Below are 20,835 nucleotides of genomic sequence, written 5' to 3' on the forward strand. Positions count from 1 at the left end.
GACATTTCCAGATAAACAGAAATTAAGGGAATATGTAAAAACCAAACCAAACTTACAAGAAATATTAAAGGGAGTCCTTCAGTTAGAGAACCAACAACAACAGACAATAACTTGAATCTAGGACGCAGGAGTGCATCAGGTAGATACCAACCTAGGTAAAGAACTCGCAATAATAAAACAAAGCTAAAACACTTGGAAATATTAAAAGGAGTCCTTCAGTTAGAGAACCAACATCAGACAACAACCAAAGTCTAGGACACAGGACAGCATCAGCCACATACCAACTTAGGTAAAGAACTCGCAATAATAAAACAAAGCTAGAAGACTTAAAATAGGGAAAACAGAGACATCAATCTGTAAATGACAACAACATCAAAACATAAAAGGGGGAATAAACAGTGTAGTTATAGAACTTTCAAATGGACAGAAAGTCAAGGTGACATCAAGTAATAAAAGACTGGTTCCAACTTAGGAAGTTGAGGGTAAGTTTCAAGATAACAACAAAGAAAGTTAACGAACCTACTCATTACGATAAAAAAGAAAAAAAAAGTCTCAGTACACACAAAATCTATAATACCAATAGAAGAGAAAATCCACAAACAAAGGAACTCAGCACAGGAAAGTAAGACAAATAAAGAAAATATCAGCACCACACGCACACAAAAAAAGACAACAATATGACAGCAATAAACGCACACCTATCGATAATCACACTGAATGTAAATGGCTTAAATGCACCCATAAAGAGACAGACAGTCGCAGAATGGCTAAAGAAGCATCAATATGCTATCTACAAGAGACACACCTTAGACACAAAGACATAAATACATTAAAAATAAAAGGATGGACAAAAATATATCAAGCAAATAGTAACCAAAAAAGGGCAGGAGTGGCAATACTAATCTCAGATAAAACAGACTTTAAGACAAAATCAACCATAAAAGACAAGGAAGCACATTATATAATCATTTAAGGGGCAATCCATCAAGAAGACAAGAACCTTCATAAACATCTACACACCCAATGACAGGGCTCCAAAATATATAAAACAAACTCTAATAGCACTGAAAAGAGAAATAGACAGTTCCACAATAACAGAAGGAGACTTCAACGCACCATTCTCAGTAAAGAACAGGACATTTAGAGAGAAGCTCAACAAAGATACAGAAGATCTAAAGGCCAAAATCAACCAACTAGTCCTAACAGACATACACTGAACACTCCACACAACAGCAGCAAAATATACACTTTTCTCCAATGCACATGGAACATTCTCCAGAACAGATCACATTTTAGACCACAAAGCAACCTTCAATAAAATCCAAAACATCGAAATGATACAAAGCAATCTCTCTGATCACAATGCCATAAAAGTAGAAATCAATGACAGGAAGAGCAAGGAAATAAAAAATCAAATACATGGAAACTGAATAACACCTTGCTTAAAAACAACTGGGTAATCAAAGGAATCAAATAGGGAAAAAAATAATTTCTAGAATTAAGTGAGAATTGAAAACATCATACCAAAATCTTTGGGACACAGAAAGGCAGTTCTAAGAGGTCAACTTACAGCAATAAACACACACATCAAAAAAGAACAAGGGGCCAAATCAAAATGTTAGCCCTCCAGCTCAAACAAATAGAAACAGAACAGCAAAAGAAGCCCATAGCCACCAGAAGAAAGGAAATAATAAAGATTAGAGCAGAAATAAATGAAATAGAGAAGAGAAAAACAATAGAAAGAAACAACAAGACCAAAAGTTGGTTCTTTGAAAAGATCAACAAAATCGACAAACCACTGGTCAAACTGACAAAAAGAAATCCAGGAGAGGAAGCAAATAACCCAAATAAGAAATGATATGGGGGACATTACAACAGACCCAACTGAAATAAAAAGGATATAACAGAATACTATGAAAAATTATATTCCACCAAATATGAGAACCTAGAGGAAATGGACAAATGTCTAGAAACATACTACCTACCTAAACCAACACAAGCTGACACAGAAAATCTGAACAGACCCATAACAACAGAAGGGATTGAAAAGTTAATTTTAAAAATCCCTGGCTCAGACAGCTGCATTGGAGAATTCTACCAAACATTTAGAAAACAGCTCACACCAGTGCTACTCAAACTATTTCAGAGCATAGAAAAGGAAGGAATACTCCCGAATTCACTCTCCAATGCCAGCATAACCCTGATACCAAAGTCAGGCAAAAACACCACAAAAAAAGAAAATTAAAGACCAGTATCTCTCATGAATATAGACACAAAAAATTCTTAGCAAAAGTCTAGCCAACAGAATTCAGCATCATATAAAAAAATATAATAAACCATGACCAAGTGAGATTCAAACCAGGTATGTAAGGAAGGTTTAACATTAAAAAATCAATCAAGGTAATCCACCACATGTATAGGACAAAAGAAAAGAATCACATGACCATCTCAATCGATGCAGAAAAGTCATTTGATAATGTCCAACACACATTCCTGATAAAAACTCTCAATAGAATAGGAAGACAAGGGAAATTCCTCAACATAATAAAGGTCATCCACACAAAACCAAAAGCAGACATCATTCTCAATGGAGAGAGGTTGAAAGCATTCCCCTCTGAGAACAGGAACAAGACAAGAATGCCCTTTATTATCATTCCTATTTAACACTGTGCTGGAAGTCCCAGCTAGAATAATAAGGCAAGAAAAACAAATAAAGGGCATCCAAATTGGAAAGGAAGAAGTAAAAGTATCCCTGTTTGCAGATGATATGATACTATACATAAAGAACCCCAAAGATTCCACAAGAAAACTACTGAAACTAATAGAAAGATTCAGCAGAGTAGCAGGATACAAGATCATCATACAAAAATCAGTTGGATTTCTATACACCAAAAAAAGAGAACTTCAAAAAGGAAGTCAGGAAAACAATATTCATAATAACCCATTGCCATCAAGTTGATTCCGACTCATAGCAACCCTACAGGACACAGCAGAACTGTCGCATAGGGTTTCCAAGGAGCGGCTGGTGTATTCGAACTGGCGAGCTTTGGGTTAGCAGCCGAGCTCTTAACCACTGCACCACCAGGGCTCCGCCATTCATAATATCCCTTAAAAAGATAAAATACTTAGGAATAAATCTAACCAGGGAAGTAGAAGACCTACACGAAGAAAATTACAAAACATTATCACAAGAAACCAAAAGAGACCTACATAAATGGAAAAACATACATGCTCACGGATAGACTCAAAATTGTGAAAATATCCATTCTACCCAGAGCAATCTACAGATATAATGCAATCCCGATCCAAATACCAATAGTAATCTTTAACAAGATGGAAAAACTAATTGCCAACTTCATATGGAAAGGAAAGAGGTCCCAGATAAGCAAAGCATTATTGAAGAAAAAGAACAAAGTAGAAGGCCTCACACTACCTGATCTCAGAACCTACTATACAGTCATGGTAGTCAAAATAGCCTGGTACTAGTACAATGACAAACACATGGACCAATGGAACAGAATCAAGAACCCAGATGTAAATCCATCCACCTATGGTCAGATGATCTTTGACAAAGGACCAAAGTCCCTTAAATGGGGAAAAGAGAGTCTTTTCAATAAATGGTGCTGGTAAAACTGGATGTCCATCTATAAAAAAATGAAACAGGATCCATACCTCACACTATACACAAAAAATAACTCAAAATGGATCAAATCTTAATATAAAACCTAAAACAAAAAAGACCATGGGAGGAAAAATAGGGACAACACTAGTGGCCCTAATATACTGCAAAAAGAGAATACAGACCGTAACTAACAATGCCCAAACATCAGAAGATAAACTAGATAACTGGGAGCTCCTAAAAATTAAACACTTATGCTCATCAAAAGACTTCACCAAAACAGTAAAACGTGAACCTACAGACTGGGAAAATTTTTTTGACCGAGACATATCTGACAAGGGTTCAATACCTCAGTAAAAAAAAAGACAAATAATCCAATTTAAAAAATGGGCAAAGGATATGAACAGACACTTCACCAGACAAGACACTCAGGCGGCTAACAGACACATGAGGAAATGCTCGCAACCATTAGCTATTAGAGAAATACAAATCAGAACTACAGTGAGATACCATCTCACCCCGACACTACAAGCACGAATCAAAAAAACAAAGAATAACAAATGTTGGAGAGTTTGCGGGAAGACTGGAACTCATGAGAACACTGCTGGTGGGAACATAAAATGGTACAACCACTATGGAAAATGATATGGCGCCTCCTTAAAAAGCTACAAATAGAAATACCGTAAGATCCAGCAATCCCATTCCTAAGAATATATCCTAGAGAAATAAGAGGCATCACATGAATAGACATATGCACACCCATGTTCACTGCAGCATTATTCACAATAGCAAAAAGATGGAAACAACCTAAGTGCCCATCAACAGATGAATGGATAAATTAAGATATATACACACAATTCCATACTACACAACGAAAAAGAACAATGAACCATGAAATATCTCACAACTTGGGTGAATCTGGAGGGCATTATGCTGAGTGAAATAAGTCACTCACAAAAGGACAAACATTATATGAAACCACTATCATAAAAATCCAAGAAAAGGTTTACACACAGAAAAAACAATCTTTGATGTTTACAAGGGAGGGGTGGGGTGGGAAATCACTAACTATATAGTAGACAAGTGTTAACTTTGGTGAAGGGAAAGATAACACACAATATAGGAGAAGTCAGCACAACTTGACCAAGGCAAAGTCATAGAAGCTTCCTAGACACATCCAAACACCTTGAAGTACTGAGTTACTAGTGCTGAGGGCTGGGGACCATGGTCTCAGGGGACATCCAGGTCAACTGGCATAACACAGTTCATAAACAAAATGCTCTACATCCTACTTTGGTGAGTAGTGTCTGGGGTTTTGAAAGCTTGCAAGTGTCCATCTGAGATACATCTATTGGTCCTATCACGTTCAGAGGAAAGAAGAATGAAGAAAACCAAAGACACAAGGAAAATATCAGTCCAAAGGACTAATGGACCACATGAACCACAGCCTCCGCCAGCCTAGGTCCAGAAGAACTAGATGGTGCCCAGCTACCACCACCAACCACTATGACAGGGATCACAATAGAGGGCCCCCGACACAGCAGGAGAAAAATGTAGAACAAAATTCAAATTCACAAAACAAGACCAGACTTACTGGTCTAACAGAGACTGGAGGAGCCCCTGAGACTGTGCCCCCAGACACTCTGCTAACTCTGAATTGAAGCCACTCCCAAAGTCCACCTTTCAGCCAAAGATTAGACAGGCCTATAAAACCAACAATAACACACGTGAGGAATATGCCTCTTAGATCAATCAAGTATACACGACCAGATGGGCAATACCTGCCCAAAAGCAACGATGAGAAGGCAGGAAGGGCCAAGAAAACCGGACAAATGGACACTGAGAACCCAGGGTGGAAAGGGAAGGGGGGAGAACGCGGACACTCTCAAAACAAAACAAAACAATCTGTGTATAAATTTTGGAATGAAAAACTAATTTGCACTGTAAACTTTCACCTAAAACACAATGAAATTAAAAAACAAAACAAACCTGTAGCTGACAGTGTGCCCTGACATACGGAACAAAACCCTGGGGGGTGTAAAAGACTAACACAGGTACTGTTTACATACAAGACACCACTCCAGTCTACCTCAGGCTAGTCTTAAGGTTTCTGATACACCCACCTTCCCAAACATACTCAGCTGTCAAAAGCAGCCAGCACTTTCTGAAGCAGACGCATTCAGATGACAGTATCCTATTGTGTAAACAGTGTGATTTTATAGATTCCCCTCCTCCACTGATAATAAGAAAACATCACAGTCAGTCACAGAAGAAGATCAGAGAGGACAGGAAAAACAGTAGCCCATATGCATGTTAAAGAAAACACACATTCTGCCAGCCTGACTTCTAAAATTGAGAAGGTTTTAGAGAAGGAAATAACTGAACTTCCAGAAAAGAATTTCTACCCTACAAACAGGGAGAATGACACAGCTTTGCTCCCATGTCTAACTTACTGAGGTCATCAGGCCCATAAATACCTACCTTTCCTGAAGTTCTACTATCAGCAGTGTCTACAGCAGGGACTGATGGGAAAGAACACGGAACACTTACAAGGTACAACGAAAGGGAAACTGTCAGCCCTGCATTCAGCTTAGCATTAGAAGTGGTTGCTATTCCTCTAAAGGGCAGAATTTCTTTGCCTTTAGTTCTAGAGATTATGGCAATGTTTCGTTAAGTATGGTACAGCTGACAAGATAATGCTGTTGTTGTTGGTTCCAAGTCACAGCGACCCCATGTGTGCAGAGCAGAAATTCTCCATAGGGGTTTCAAGGCTGGGACCTTTCAGAGGCAGATCACCAAGCCTGTCTTCTGAGGTGCCTCGGGGTCAGTTCAAACTGCCAACCTTTCAGCTAGCAGTTGAGCGCTTAACCATTCGCACCACCCCGGGACAGACAAAATATTAAGTCGCATTATACAACACTGGCAGCAGTCATTATTTCTCCTCTGTTCCAAATCCTTCAATATTTTTCCATTTCTCTCAGAATAAAAAGGAAAGTTGCTGTCCTTACAGACACCTCCAAGGACCTACTGCTGCTTCCTAGTCCCCTAGCACCGTCTCTGAGAGCTCATCTCCTACTACTTGCAGCCTTGCTCTCTCCACCCCAACAACACTGGCCCTCCTGGACTGTCCCACGAACCACAGGCATTCTCCCACCTCACATCAGGCCTTCAAAGTGGCTGTTCACTCTGCCTGAAACACTCTTCCCCAGATATCCACATGACTCACTCCCTCACCTCCTTCAAGTATCTGCTTATAGAACATCTTCTCAATGGCGGTGTTCTCTAACTATCCCAATCTCCATTACCCTGCTGTTTATTTTCTGTAGCACTTCTCAATTTCTAACATACAATATGATTTACTGATGCACTGCATTTATTATTTATTGTTATCTTCCTCCACTAGAATGTCTATTTTATTTACTGTCATATCCTAAGAACCCAGAACAGTGCCTGGCACATGCTCGGTAATAATTTATGAAAAGAATGAATGAGAACATTTTTCTATTTCAAATTCTTCATGAATCCTTCTGGTTATAACAAAAACAAAGTCTCAGATTGGTGATGATCTTCAATGATTCTCTACCACTTGCTAGTCTCTCTCTTTTAACAATTTTTTTGAGGTATAATTTACTGCCCATAAAATTTATCCATATTAAGTGTAGAATTCAATGATTTTTTAATTTATGAAGTAATGCAACCATCACACTAATCACCCTTTTAAACATGAAGAAAGCAGAATTTAGATTCAGAGCCTTCTCCAGGCAAGGGCATCTGCTTGAATGTAGTAACATGGCTGTTTTCACTGTATATGTTTTCGTGGTTTCTTTCTCTTTTGGCTAGTGACACCAGCTTTCCACTTATAGTGGTCATGTAAACGTTCCTTTTTAAAAAAAATTGTTTTCAGTAAAAAATGAGTTGACTTGAAGAAAAATATTAAACACATAATAGATACAGTCAAAAGACAGATAAAAAATGGAGAGTAACGAGAATAGTAAATTATGGGAAACACTGACTCATGGGATCCAGAGACTGCAGAATGTAAATAATTTCATAAATGAAAGGCAAGGCACTGACTCACACCCAGGGCCCACCCTCAATTCCCATCAGTTCTTTTTGGGAGACTATTCTTCATGAGTCCCTAGCATTTCTGCCTTCTGAATGTCCTTTGTTCCAGACTGTCTTTGGAAGGATATTTGTATAGTGAACTGCCATGGAAGACAGAGACAGTGTCTCCCTCCAGAAAAAAGGGCAGGTTTGCTTAAAGTCTTGGAAGATAAAGATAGTGTTTTGATATGGAGCAAAGGGCAGGCATGGTTACTGCCTGTTATAAAAGACTCAGATCCCCTAAGGTCAATGTTCCTCCCGTATGCTGCAACCCCTCCATGTGCACGTCTTATCTGGCCCACTTAGGGTTGCCCTGTGGAAATGGGATTGGCAAACTGGCACAAAAACACAGATACTCTGGCTACTGCTACTGTGCTTCGCCTCTGACCTAGGAATAGTCTTGCATCTTATACTAGTATGAAACTGTCAGATTAATTTGTTAGCTTGCAAGTAGGGTAGAATCTCAGACCATTCCCAGTTCTTGAAAGTCCTCACCTCATTGTGGATTTCTTCTCCTTGTTTCAAAATTGCAGGTTCCAAGGATTTCAAAGAGACATCACCATCATCCACCTCATCACGCAAATTCTGCAGAGCCAACTGGCACCGCTGTAAGATATAATCCAAGGTGCCCGTGGAGCACTGCCAAGACAGAACCAGCAATCAAAATTAGAGCAACATCCACATTTATTGCGCCACTCTTCCCAGGACTGCTCACATTTGCCCATTCCTGTGCATTATCCTGCTGTCCCCATAGCTCAGTCAATACCCCCTATGATGGTTAAGATTGTGTGTCAACTTGGCTGGGCCACGACAGTCCCCAACTCAAGAACTGCTGCCAGAGCCTGCTCATTAGGTTCTGTGCTGCCAGCCTGACCTCATGCAGACCACTCATCTTGCTGGTGTTCTTTTTTTCATGTAGGTCTCCTATCTCTAACTAAACAGTAGACAATCTGAAGGCCAACACCCTATTTTTATATAAATTTTCCAAATATACCACAACACCTAGAATTGAGTCCTATATGTAAAAGACACGGAATAAATAATTATTGGATGACTAACTAATTAACCAAGACGTCAGGGACCCTGACTTTATCTCAAGTGCTCTGAACCTAACAACTGGAAAGAAAGGTAACCAGACTGTAGAACTAGTTCAAAAGTACACGCAATAGAACAATAATGGTGTGTGTGTGTGTTGCGGGGCAGAGGGGAGTTACAAACACAAGGCAAAGAACTCATTTCCCTTTTCTACAAAAGGTATTCACTCAGCAGTTGCAGTCCTTGGCAGAGTATTCTTCAAACGATGGAGAAGACGTGGCTCATGCCCTCAAGCACTTTCAGTGGCATAACTTAGTACCTAGGTATTAGCAAGGGCACAGATAACTAGTTCAGCTCCCTCTGAGTCTGTGGAAGCAAAACAGAGGTCAAATGGACGAAGCCCTTCTTGGAAGGATCGTCTGTCAGAAAAGAAGAGGATGCAGATGGAGTATGTGCCTGTTTGTTTTGATAATGACATGATTTCCTAGAATGATGAAAAAAACAGGCTATAAATATCCTTTTGACCTAAAGAGGGAAATGTATCCCTAAAATATTTTTATTTTAATATTTATCCTTTAAACTGAGCCCTTGGAAATAACCTTGAAGGCTAACCCTCTGGTACAAATATTCTTTGCACAGTTTTTGCCATTTTATACAATGTGACACTGACAAACCTCAGAAAAACAAAGTTTCTGTGCCAAAAACAGAGGCTTGACTGATACGTCTTTTAATACGAAGATCCCAGAATGCTGGGAGCACAGGAGCAGGCAGCTGCAGAGAAAAAACAAACGGTGGAGGGGAACTGCCCTACTTGTCCCTACGGTCACTCCTTACGACAACTTTTTAAATGACAATCTGTCTTGGAATTTAGTTTACTAGCACTTTTACTTTCCCAAGTGCAGAGTGACCTACATAAGTTGTTAAATGTAATACTATCTATTATTGCAAAAGGTTGGAAACAACTTAAATTTCCCATCAATAGGGGACCTGCTAAATGAACTATGGTGGAGCCATACTGTGCAGCCGCCCCACCAAAAGGAACTTCTTTTTTATAGGTATAGAGTTTTATTTGATGTAAAGAACTTATGATCAGGCCTAATATATAAATGAGAAAATATATATACATATATGTATATATTTTGTAAGTTTTGCTGAGATACTACTCACCATAAAATTCACCCATTTAAAGCGTATAGTTCCATGGTTTTTAGTATACCAGAGTTGTGCAACCACCACTACAATCAATTTTAGAACACTTTTATACCCCAAAAAGCAATCTTTAGAGTCACCCTTTAGCAGTCAGCCCCACTCACTACCCCCAACCTCTCCTGCACTGTCAGGTTGCTGTTAGGAGCCATTGAGTCAGTTCCAACTCATAGAGATCCCGTGTGGCAGAGTAGAACTGCACCACAGGGCTTTCTAGGATGTAATCTTTACAGAGCAGATCACCAGGTCTGTCTCCTGTGTGGCTGCTGGGTGAGTTCAAATCACCAAACTTTTGGTTAGCAGTTGAGTGCATAACTGTTTGTGCCATCAGGGCTCCTTCCCCTGCACTAGGCAACCATTAATCTACTTGCTGTGTCTATAGATTGCCTGTTCTGGCCATTTCATCTAAGTGAAATCAAACAATATGTGATCTTTAGTGAATGGCTTCTTTTATTTGGCATAATGTTTTCAAGATTCATCCATGTTGTAGTAGCATGTATCCATATTACATTCCCTTTTACTACCAAATAATATTCCACTGAACAAATATGCTACGTTTTGTTTATCCATTCATCAGTTGATGGACATATATATATTAATATTATATGTCCATCAACTGATGAATGGATAAACAAAATATATATATATAGTTCTACCGTTTCCACTTTTTGGCTATTATGAATCAGGCTGCTGTGAAAATTCTTGTACAAGCTTTTATTTCTCTTAAATATATATACCTAGGTGTGAATTTGCTCGGTAACTTTGGTAACTCTGTGTTTAACCTTTCAAGCAACTGTCAGACTATCTTCTAAAGTGGCTGAACAATTTTATAGTCCCACTACCAGTATATGAGAGTTCCAATTTCTCTACATCCTTACCAACACTTGTTATTATCTATCTTTTTGATTACAGCCATCCTAGTGGGTATGAAGTGGTAACTCATTGTGGTTTTGATTTGCATTTACCTGATGACAAAGGATGTTGAGCATCGTTTCATGAGCTTATGGGTTCTTTGTACATATTCTTTGGAAACATGTCTATTCAGATCCTTTGCCATTAAAAAAATCATAATATTTATATTATTGAGTTGTAAGAGTTCTTATACTTTGTAGATACAAGTCCCTTATGAGATACATGATTTGCAATTATTTTCTACCACTCTGTTGATTGTCTTTTCACGTTCTTGATGGTGCCATTGAAACACAAAAGCTTTTAATTTTGATGAAGTCAACTTTATCTATTCTTTTTCCGGTAGCTTGTGCTTTTGATGTCATATCTATGAAACCATTGCCTACTCCAAGCTAAGAATTATACACTGATATGTGACTATCTCCAACATTTACTCTAAAAATATTATGTAAAAATGCTTTATTAAAAATACATAGATATTTACATACATATATATAATATCTCTGAAATAGTAACAAGAATCTGATAACCTTGGTCGCCTCTGGGGAAGGAGAGCTGGTTGGCTTGTGGAGAGAGACTTTACCTACCTATATTCCCTTTGGTACTTTTTGAATTTTGAACTATTTTAGTAACTACCTGTTAAAAAGATACATACATAAAATTTAAATTAAAATAAAAACAGACATTCTGAGTTGAATCTCAAGAATATTCTGTCACAATCAGAAAAATCTAATATCAAATAAACATCGAGAGCCATCAGACTTAATCTAGTCATATAAAACAAAACAAAAAGGAATAGATCTCTCCTCTGATTAACTAAAATGAATTTCAGAACATCATTTCCTTAAGACAATCTGTTTCCTAAATATTGCGAATAGGCAAAAAATAGCAAAGCATTTTGTGTGGCACAGATAAGACACGCAATATTAATTGAATATGAAGGAGAGGGCATTTGTAGAGTAAGTGAAGGCTACAAAGCTGTATGAATTTTTTTCCCTCTTCTATTGAGGGAAACTATAATGTAACTTTAGCATTAGGAAAAAAATATTTTCCCTCTTCTATTACTGAAAACAATAATATAAGACAAATTAAAAATTTTTAAATACAATAAAAACATAATCCCACCACCTTAATCTATTTTCCTTTTTTAATGGTACATGAATCTTTGTCCACTAACCAATGTGTAGATATTAATACGAATGCTGTTTTTTACATGTTTGTACACTGTATTCAAAACCAGCATTTTCAGTGTTCGCTCTAAAATTCTACTGATGTTAAAAATTTATTAACTAGTCATATACTACAACGGCACTGAGGTTCTGTTTAACTTTTCACTACCATTGATCATGCTGGGTAAACACTGTTTTATATATATATAGTTCTATTGAATTATTTCCTAAGTTTGAGTCTCAAATATAATGTTATGATATCAAAGATGTGAGTATTTTATGGTCCTTTACACACAGTCCCATATAGCCTTCCAAGAAGTACATCAGTTAGAAAAACTACCAGATGTATAACGATGTACCAGTTTCACTGTAACTTTACCATTATTGAATATTATCATTTCTGAATTTTAGTAAAAATAAAAACTTCACTTAAAACTCATTTTTTAAAAATTACTTTTAACTCTAAGGTGATTTTTAAAGCCTTGTTCATACAGGATCACATATAACAAAGGCCAGTAAACTTTTCTTGAAAGGCCAGACAATAAATATTTTAGGCTTAAAATCTTACAAGGTCTGTGTCACAACTAGTCAACTCTGGCATTGTAGTTCCAAAGCAACTATAAACAATCTGTAAACAAATGGATGTGGTCGCATTCCAGGAAGTTTCCCAACCTCTGATCTATAACGCAGAAAGCAGGATGTTCACATCATTCACATTATATGAGTCTAATTAGTAAAATATCATGTAGCACGAAACTGAAGCACAGGGAAAATAAAGAACATAGATTTGGGATCATGTTTTTCTCCCAAAAGAGTTACAAATCAAATGATCAAGTACAACTATGATCATCCGAGCAGAAAAAACTAAGCCTCAGGAGACTCTGAAAGCACTGCTACTCTAATGGTAATATGAAACTGGGCCACTGGAAAAATGGACACAAGGCCACAGGGGTGCTTTACAAGCGATACTCCAACGGGCTCCTTTTGGGAGCTTCTGTGTGTGTGTTTGTGTGTGTGTCTGTGTGTGTGTGTGTGCGTGCGTGCGTGTGTGCGTATCATTGCAGGGGATGGAGGAGGAGACTCTTCCTGATCTCACAAGTTCCAGTCCTACATTCCCATTTGTCTGCTAGATCTCTGTGTGACAACTCCACCTCAGCATGTTCAACACTGAATTCACTATTGTCTTTCTCTACTGGACCTTCTGTTTCTACTGATGGTAATGTCATTCCCTCAATCACCCAAAATCAACCTAGAGTCTGACAAATGGAAAGCATCCAACAAAGAGTTAATTCATTAATTCATTTATTATAGCATTCCTTCCTCCCCTTCAGTCAGTGAGTGGTCAAGTTGGACACTATGTCTTCTATTCACAGCATTTTTTTTTCTTGCTGCCAGTACCTTGGTTTAGACCCTACTAGGATTAAGTGATGTTCCTATCCGTTTCATCTTCCTAAAGATATCTCCAGTACGTCACTACCAATATAAAATATAACCAATAGCCCATACCAGCCAACCAACTTTAGTTCAAACACCTAATCTGCTATCCAAGATCCTTCACAATCGGGCCCCCTGCAGGAATCTTATCTGCCAACACACTCTGGCACCCTGGGATCCAGTCAAAATACAGCCAGCCACTCAATATCCCCATACAAACTGCATCCCACCCTAATCCAATCCTAAGATTTCCACCTGGGTCCTAGCTCTGTGCATTTAACCACTAGCCTGTATTTTTCCAAACTTTTTATTCATCATTTTGTACTAGCCCTCCGAACATAGCACTGATGAGCTCATCTACTCTTCCAGGGTAGATTAGCAAAGATGCAAGAAGAACACACTTAAGTAGTCACACACTCAAATAATCCACAAGAAAAGGATTCTTTCCATGTTCCTCACTGGCCTTTGTACTGTTTGACAGAAAAACTTTCAGCAATAGCCTCAGGTAGAGCCAATGTCAAATACAATTTGTATATAGCACTGTAGATTATTGCCTTTATAAAGGGAATTGGTCCTGGGGCTGTGTCCAAGGTTAAGGGTTAAAGCTAGAAAGACAGATACCTATAGCAGGAGAAATGAAGTATTTTTATGTAATACTAGGAACATGTTAGATGCTCTATAAATGCTTGCTTCTTCCTTTCCCTTCCCTTCCTTCCTTCCTCCCTCTCCCTTTCTTCCTTAATTCCTTCCATCCTCCCTCCTTCCTTCCCTCTTTCCCTCCCTTTCGTCTTCCTTCCTCCCTCCCTAGAAGAACTTACTACTAGGTCTCTAAGATAATTATTTGGTGTTTATTTGTTTAATGTTTATCTTCCCAAGTAAAATCTAAGTTCCACAAAGGAAGAGGCCACAATTGTTGTGTTAATGGCTCTATCTCCTGGGCCTGCAGTGCTGGACATACATCAGGCACTCAGATATCTGAATGAGTGAATGGAAGAAAGGGGGAGAGATGGAGAAAGGGAGGAAGAAATGCTTATGGGCTTCCTGGCCTCTAGGCTTAAGTAGTGACTCAGGCCCTCTCTGCCACATACCAACAGGACAGTCCACTAGTGAAACTACTTAATTTCCAACAGATATGACACTGACTCACAGAATCACAGAGGCTCGCGACTGAAAACGCCTTGTGCTTGTGCCTCTGCCATTTTGTGTCACTTCTGCCACCTTTCTCACATATGTCCCCCTGGGATCCCAGGGAGAGTTAAACTACAAAGCAGAACCAAGTAGCCAGCCAAAGTACTGATAAAAAGCTTGGGTAGGGGGACATGTTGTGATCCTTTCCCAGTAACCCTTGCTCTCTGAAACCCTTCTTAGTGAGCACACAGTACCTCAGAGTAACTACTGGGAGTTTTTCTCACCTGAACTAGTCTGATCAGCTGACTTTCAGCCTCTGTAAGTGGCGGCAGAATTTGGCAATGCCGTCTGGGTTACGAACGCAACTGTGGAGCTCAGAAATTCCTTGGCACCACTGTAACTTTCTCTTTAATTTACATTCACATGCCCAGAAACCTGACCAAAATGTTAAGGGAAATGTAAATTCTCAGCCATCTGAGCCCAGCCACAACTAAAACGTGCACAAGCACACGAATCCATCCGTTTCCTTCTGGCCATCTCCTGTCCCTGACCTTGACAGATACAACCTCCCCTTAGAAAACCTCTGATCAGCCACACCTGCCAATGGTATTCACCGACACAAGAACTAAATGGGCTGAATATTCTTAATCCAATGCTATACACATTTTTTAACTTTAGCCAACACAACCCAACGATAAAAAAGCAAGTAAATAAAGGCTAAAGTCAAGTTAGATGGAAGCAATTTTCCTATCAAATACCCTTCTAAAGCTCCATGATAAATTTCTCATTCAACCACTTCTGTCACATCCAATTAAATTTGAACCACATTTTTATTTACACTTACCTCTGCCACTCGGTGGGTGGAACTGAACCGAGGCTGTGAACCAGCCAAAACACAATGTTGGTGGGTGGCATTGAGATCATCTGCGGGAAAAATGGCAAAATTTAAAACCGAAAAAACAAAAAACACATTTATTAGTCACTATAACTATTTAACTAAAATACAAATCCATCAAGAGGAACAACAATAACCAAAGAATTAATATTGACCTAGTATTCTTTAAAATATTCCTTACAAGTAAGCTGACTATATATTATTATCCAAACCCAAACACTTCTTGTTTCCTTTTTTATTGTGGTAAAATATATATATATAAAAAACAGAATATTTACCATTCAACAATCTTTACATGTATAGTTCCATGGTACTGATTATGTTCAACATATTGTGCAACTGTTACTACTATCCATTTTCAAATTATTCCACCACCATTAACAGAAACTCAACATCGCCCTTTCCCCTCCCTGCCATCACTGGTAACCACTAATAAGCTTTGGTCTCTATACATTTGCTTATTTCATATAGGTGGGATTATATAGTATTTGTCCTTTTGTAACTGACTTATCTCACTCAGCATAATGTTTCCAAGGTTTATCCATGCGTGGCATCCATCAAGACTTCATTTCTCTTTATGGCTGAGTAACATTCCATTGTATGTATGTACCACATTTTGCTTATCCATTCATCTGTTGATGGACATTCTGGTTGTTCTCCCTTTTGCCTACTGTGAAAAGCACTGCAATAAACATTGGTGTACAGGCTTCTGTTTGTGTTCCTGCTTTCAATTCATTTGGGTATATACCTAGGACTCGGATTGCTGGGCCATATGGTAGTGCTATGTTTAACTTTTCGAAGAACTCCCAAACTGTTTTCCATAGTGGCTGAACCATTTTGCATTTCCACCAGCAATGATGAGGTTTCCAATTTCTCCACATCCTTGCCAATACCTGGTTCTTTTCTGTTTTTTTTTTTTTTTTTAATCATAGCCATTCTAGTGGGGATGAGGTGGTATCTCATCGTGGTTTTGATTTGCATCTCCCTAGTGATTAAAGAGGAGCCCTGGTGGCGCAGTGGTTAAGAGCTCACCTGCTAACCAAAAGGTTGGCAGTTCAAATCCACCAGCCACTCCTTGGAAACCCTACGGGGTAGTTCTACTCTGTCCTATAGGGTCACTATGAGTCAGAATTGACTTGATGGCAAAGGGTAATGATTAAAGATGCTGAGCCCTTTCTCACGTGTTTGTTGCCCGTTTCAATATCCTCTTTGGTGAAATTTCTATTCAAGTCCTTTGTCTATTTTTCAACTGGATTGTATCTTTTTGTTGTTGTCAGAGTTCTTTACATATTCTGGATATTAAACACTTATCAGATATATGGTTCCCAAAATTTTTTGCCTCAATCTGTAGGTTGTCTCTCCACTTTACTAATATAAGTCATTTGGTGAACAAAAGTAAAACCAGGACACTTTCAAAAGTGAAAGGGGAGGCTATTAATAATTATTCCAAGACAACAAGTGTAAATAAACCAGGACTGTCTTCTGGCAAGCTGGAAGTATGGTTACCCTACTTAAGTGTGGTCTTCTGATAGTCACCCGCTACAAAGTTTACTATTTGTGGACTGACCATTTTTCTCTTTCTCACAGTATATCTACTTCTATCTATACCTTCAGAATAAACTACAATTCTTTATATTATTTGAAGTTGAACATCTTTCATCTGAAAGCCTGCCTTTCTCTCCCCAATCAAAATATCAGTTTTGCTCTACAATTTTCCAGGCAACAAACCAACCAACTCAGCAGGTCACAAAGCTCTGGCTCTCAGAACAGTATTCAAACCTGCAGTGCGATGGATCGCTTCTGCGTGGCCTTTCTCGCCAGGGTCTTGTAACTTCCACCAAATGACTGGGTGGGACCATGCTAATAAGGTATATGAAACCCTAACGAGAGTATTGGTCAGTTTTGCCATCCCACTAGGCTTAAAATGACCTGTCCCAGAGACAGGAAGGAGAGGATCTCGCCACCACCAAGGAAGAAGGGCCAAGAGTAGAGCACATCCTGTGGACCTGGGATTCCTGTGCTGAGAAGCTCCTGGAACCAGGAGACGGAGGGAGGGAGAGAGAGAGCTATAACACTGAAGATGACGAGAGGTGGTAGCAGAGAAACAATGGCAGAAGAGACCAGCAGGAGACAGTGCAGTGGGCTTCCCAGCCCACAGAGCAAAAAAGCTGAGTATCTTTGGGCAGGAGGCTTGCTGGTGGAATAGGGTGTCTCTGGGCACTTGGTGGAGCTAGACGTGCTGACCCATGGAGCCAGAGCTGAGTGCCTTCAGGTCGAGGCTTACCGGCAGAGTGGGGTACCTTTGGTCACTTATCAGCAGAGCTAAAAGAGCTTTGTAACACTTGCTCCAGCAGGGCAGACGCCAAGTGGCCAGCTAAAAAGAGGCTGTCCTGATGGAAGAACTGTATCCTGAGCATTCCTGAACCTGAATTGAAACCTGTTACTTCCCTAGGAAACCCCATAATTATATCGTCTGTGATTTCTGTGTGGGGTCATTGCAATGAATTACTGAACCCAGCAGAGAAGTAAAGAGTGCCATGGGAGAGGTGGATGGTGTTAGAACTGGTAAAGATGGCAGAGAAAGGAGGCATGTCTGACCTCTGTCTCAAAGGAATCAGCCTTGGGCTGTTGATCTTGATTCTCTTTCCCCCTTGAAGTTAGAGGTCAGATGCCACTCCCACATCATTTTTACAAAAACCTATGGACTCACGACCCAAGAATGGAGGAAATGGTAAATTTATCAGCTGAAGAATGCTCCAAAAACCACACAAAGCAGGATAATAAATCAACGACCAAGTTGTTGTGTGTTCTAAGAAGTGATGCCACATGTCAGGAAAAATCTGTATCATCTCTGCTTAGGATGTCATTTCCTCTATAATAAAGAAGAGGGCTGAACAGTACTGCTTCCCAGTAGTGCATGATTTCCTATATAGGTAACACAGGCTTCTTAGCAAGATATCAAGAAATAAGGACTTAAACTACGATGCCAAGAACACCACACTCCCTATGTGTCAGCAAAACAACATACAGTATTACCACTAAACACAGGAGAGGAAATGTAAAATGCAAACCGAACGACTTTCACTTCCGGATGTTATGAGCAACAGTGACCAGATTTACCCTCCTGCCTTAAAAACTATAAAAACAGAAAGAAAATATGAAACAAAGGTTTCGACACTGGAAAACAGAGCAAGAAACAATCCCATAGAGGAGAGAAACCCAGTAGGAGAGCCCTGCACCTAGCATACTGTCTGGAAACAGATTCAAGGCCGCAGAGTAGCAAGGGGGAAGTCAAACAGAATCCAGATTTCTCCATTCTCATTCTTGCTGAGTTGAGAAGACAGACACTGATCAGATTTCAAGGAGGCCAAGGCAACTAGGATTTGCAAGGCAGAATACTGGTATAGAGAACCTACACAGAGAAGCAAGCAGAGGTTGGCAAAAGGGTTCCCGCAAGTCTTCAGCTGAGTACTGATCTGTGCATGCGTGAAAGAAAACTACCCAAGGCCAGGAAAAGAACCAACAGAAACAGTAGGCTGAACTAATTCCAGACCTCACACGGGGCCAGGAATACTTTGTTTGCAGAAGAGAGATTGAAAAGACCTAAGCCTCTGGGTAGAGACGTCAGAAAAGAGTCACCTTAGTAGTAGGCCATTAGTCCTAGACTAAAGGTGCTCTACAGACACCCAACAAAGTTTAAAAGCAACCAAGCAAGCCTCAAAAGTTCCCAAATTATTCCAAACAACTACTCATTAGAGCAAAGTTCAACATTATTTAAAAGAATACAACATCATCAGGCACCCAAGTAAAATTTTCGATGAACAACATCCATTCAAAAAGTAACAGAGCACAGAAAATCCTATATGATTTTATATACAGCTACTCCTCATATATTGACACAGTTAGGTTCCAAAGACCAGGTTTTCATGCAAAAATCAGCATAATGTGAAAATGGAGATGACCATATTCTATGAGTCAGAATCGACTCGACGTCAACGGTTTTAAAGCAAAAATAATAATAAAATATTGAAAGATTTATAAAGCACATAGAAGTAAACGTATGAAAACACAACAAAGGACGGAAGGAAATAAATAAATGTACGCTATGATTCTTAACATTATATGAAAGGTGGTATAAAAATATTTGAAATTATGCTGTGGTAAATTAAAGATGTATTTTGCAAGCCCAAGAGCAATAATTCTCAAACTGTAGTAATTTTGTTCCCTCCCTCCAGAGGATATCTGACAATGTCTAGACACATTTCTGGTTGTGGTAACAGGGGAGAGGGGATGCTACTGGCATGTAGTGGGTAAAGGTTAGGGATCTAAACACCCTATACGGCACAGGACAGCCTCCACAACAAAGAACTACCCATTCCAAATGTCAACAGTGCCAAAATTGAGAAACCATGCCCTAAGAAAAACACAACAAAAATTTAAACAAAGAGGTATAGTAATAAACCAAAAGTGGAAATAAAATGGAACAAAAAAATTTTAAATTAACCCAAAAGAATCAAGAGGGGAAAAAAAGGAAAAGACCATATGGGACAACTCAAAAAATAAACAGCAAAATGATCTAAGCTTCCAGCTTAAAAAACTAGAAATGAAAGAACAAATCTAACTCAAAGTAAATAGAAGGAAATAAATAATTAAGAGCAGAAATAAAAAACAAACAAATAAAAACCAAAAAAAAAAAAAAAATGTTGTGTTGTTAGGTGCCTTTGAGTCAATTAAGACTCATAGCAACCCCATGCACAACAGAAGGAAACACTGCCTGGTCCTGCACCATGCTCACAGTTGGCGAGTCTATTGTTGCAGCCACTCTGTCAATCCATCTCATTGAGAGTCTTCCTCTTCTTCGCTGACCCTCTACTTTAGCAAATATGATGTGCTTCTCAAGGAGGACATGTCCAAAGAACGTGAGACGAAGTTTCACTATCCTCACTTTGAAGGAGTATTCTGACTGTACTTCTTCCAAGGCAGATTTGTTTGTTCTTCTGGCAGTCCCTGGTATATTCAGTATTCTTCACCAATACCATACTTCAAAGGCATCAATTCTTCTTCAGTCTTCCTTATTCACTGTCCACCTTTCACATGTATATGAGGCAACTGAAAACACCATGGCTGCCATCAGGCACACCTTAGTCCTCAAGGTGACATCTATGCTTTTTTTAAAACTTTAAAGAAGGAAGTCTTTTGCAGCAGATTTGCCTAATGAAATGCGTCCTTAGATTTCCTGACTGTTGCTTCAATGGGTGTTGATTGTGGATCCAAGTAAAATGAAATCCTTGACAACTTCAATCTTTTCTCTGTTTATCATGATGTTGCTTATTGGT

The 20,835-nt window shown here is 39.0% G+C and overlaps 1 protein-coding gene across 4 annotated transcripts in view; it reads right to left on the minus strand.

Annotated features, from left to right (window-relative positions):
- FTO (FTO alpha-ketoglutarate dependent dioxygenase) overlaps nucleotides 1-20,835 on the minus strand; it is a 430,315-nt gene that overhangs the window by 236,067 nt on the left and 173,413 nt on the right. For all 4 annotated transcript variants that reach the window (XM_004371582.2, XM_023726895.1, XM_023726896.1 and 1 more), the window contains exons 5-6: nucleotides 15,449-15,528; nucleotides 8,219-8,362 (exon numbers count right to left, since the gene is read on the minus strand). In XM_004371582.2, the coding sequence (XP_004371639.1) occupies nucleotides 8,219-8,362; nucleotides 15,449-15,528 (224 nt within the window). The remainder of the gene's footprint in view (nucleotides 1-8,218; nucleotides 8,363-15,448; nucleotides 15,529-20,835) is intronic.

Source organism: Trichechus manatus, unplaced genomic scaffold (assembly GCF_000243295.1).
Source record: "Trichechus manatus latirostris isolate Lorelei unplaced genomic scaffold, TriManLat1.0 scaffold00014, whole genome shotgun sequence".
NCBI lineage: Eukaryota > Metazoa > Chordata > Mammalia > Sirenia > Trichechidae > Trichechus > Trichechus manatus.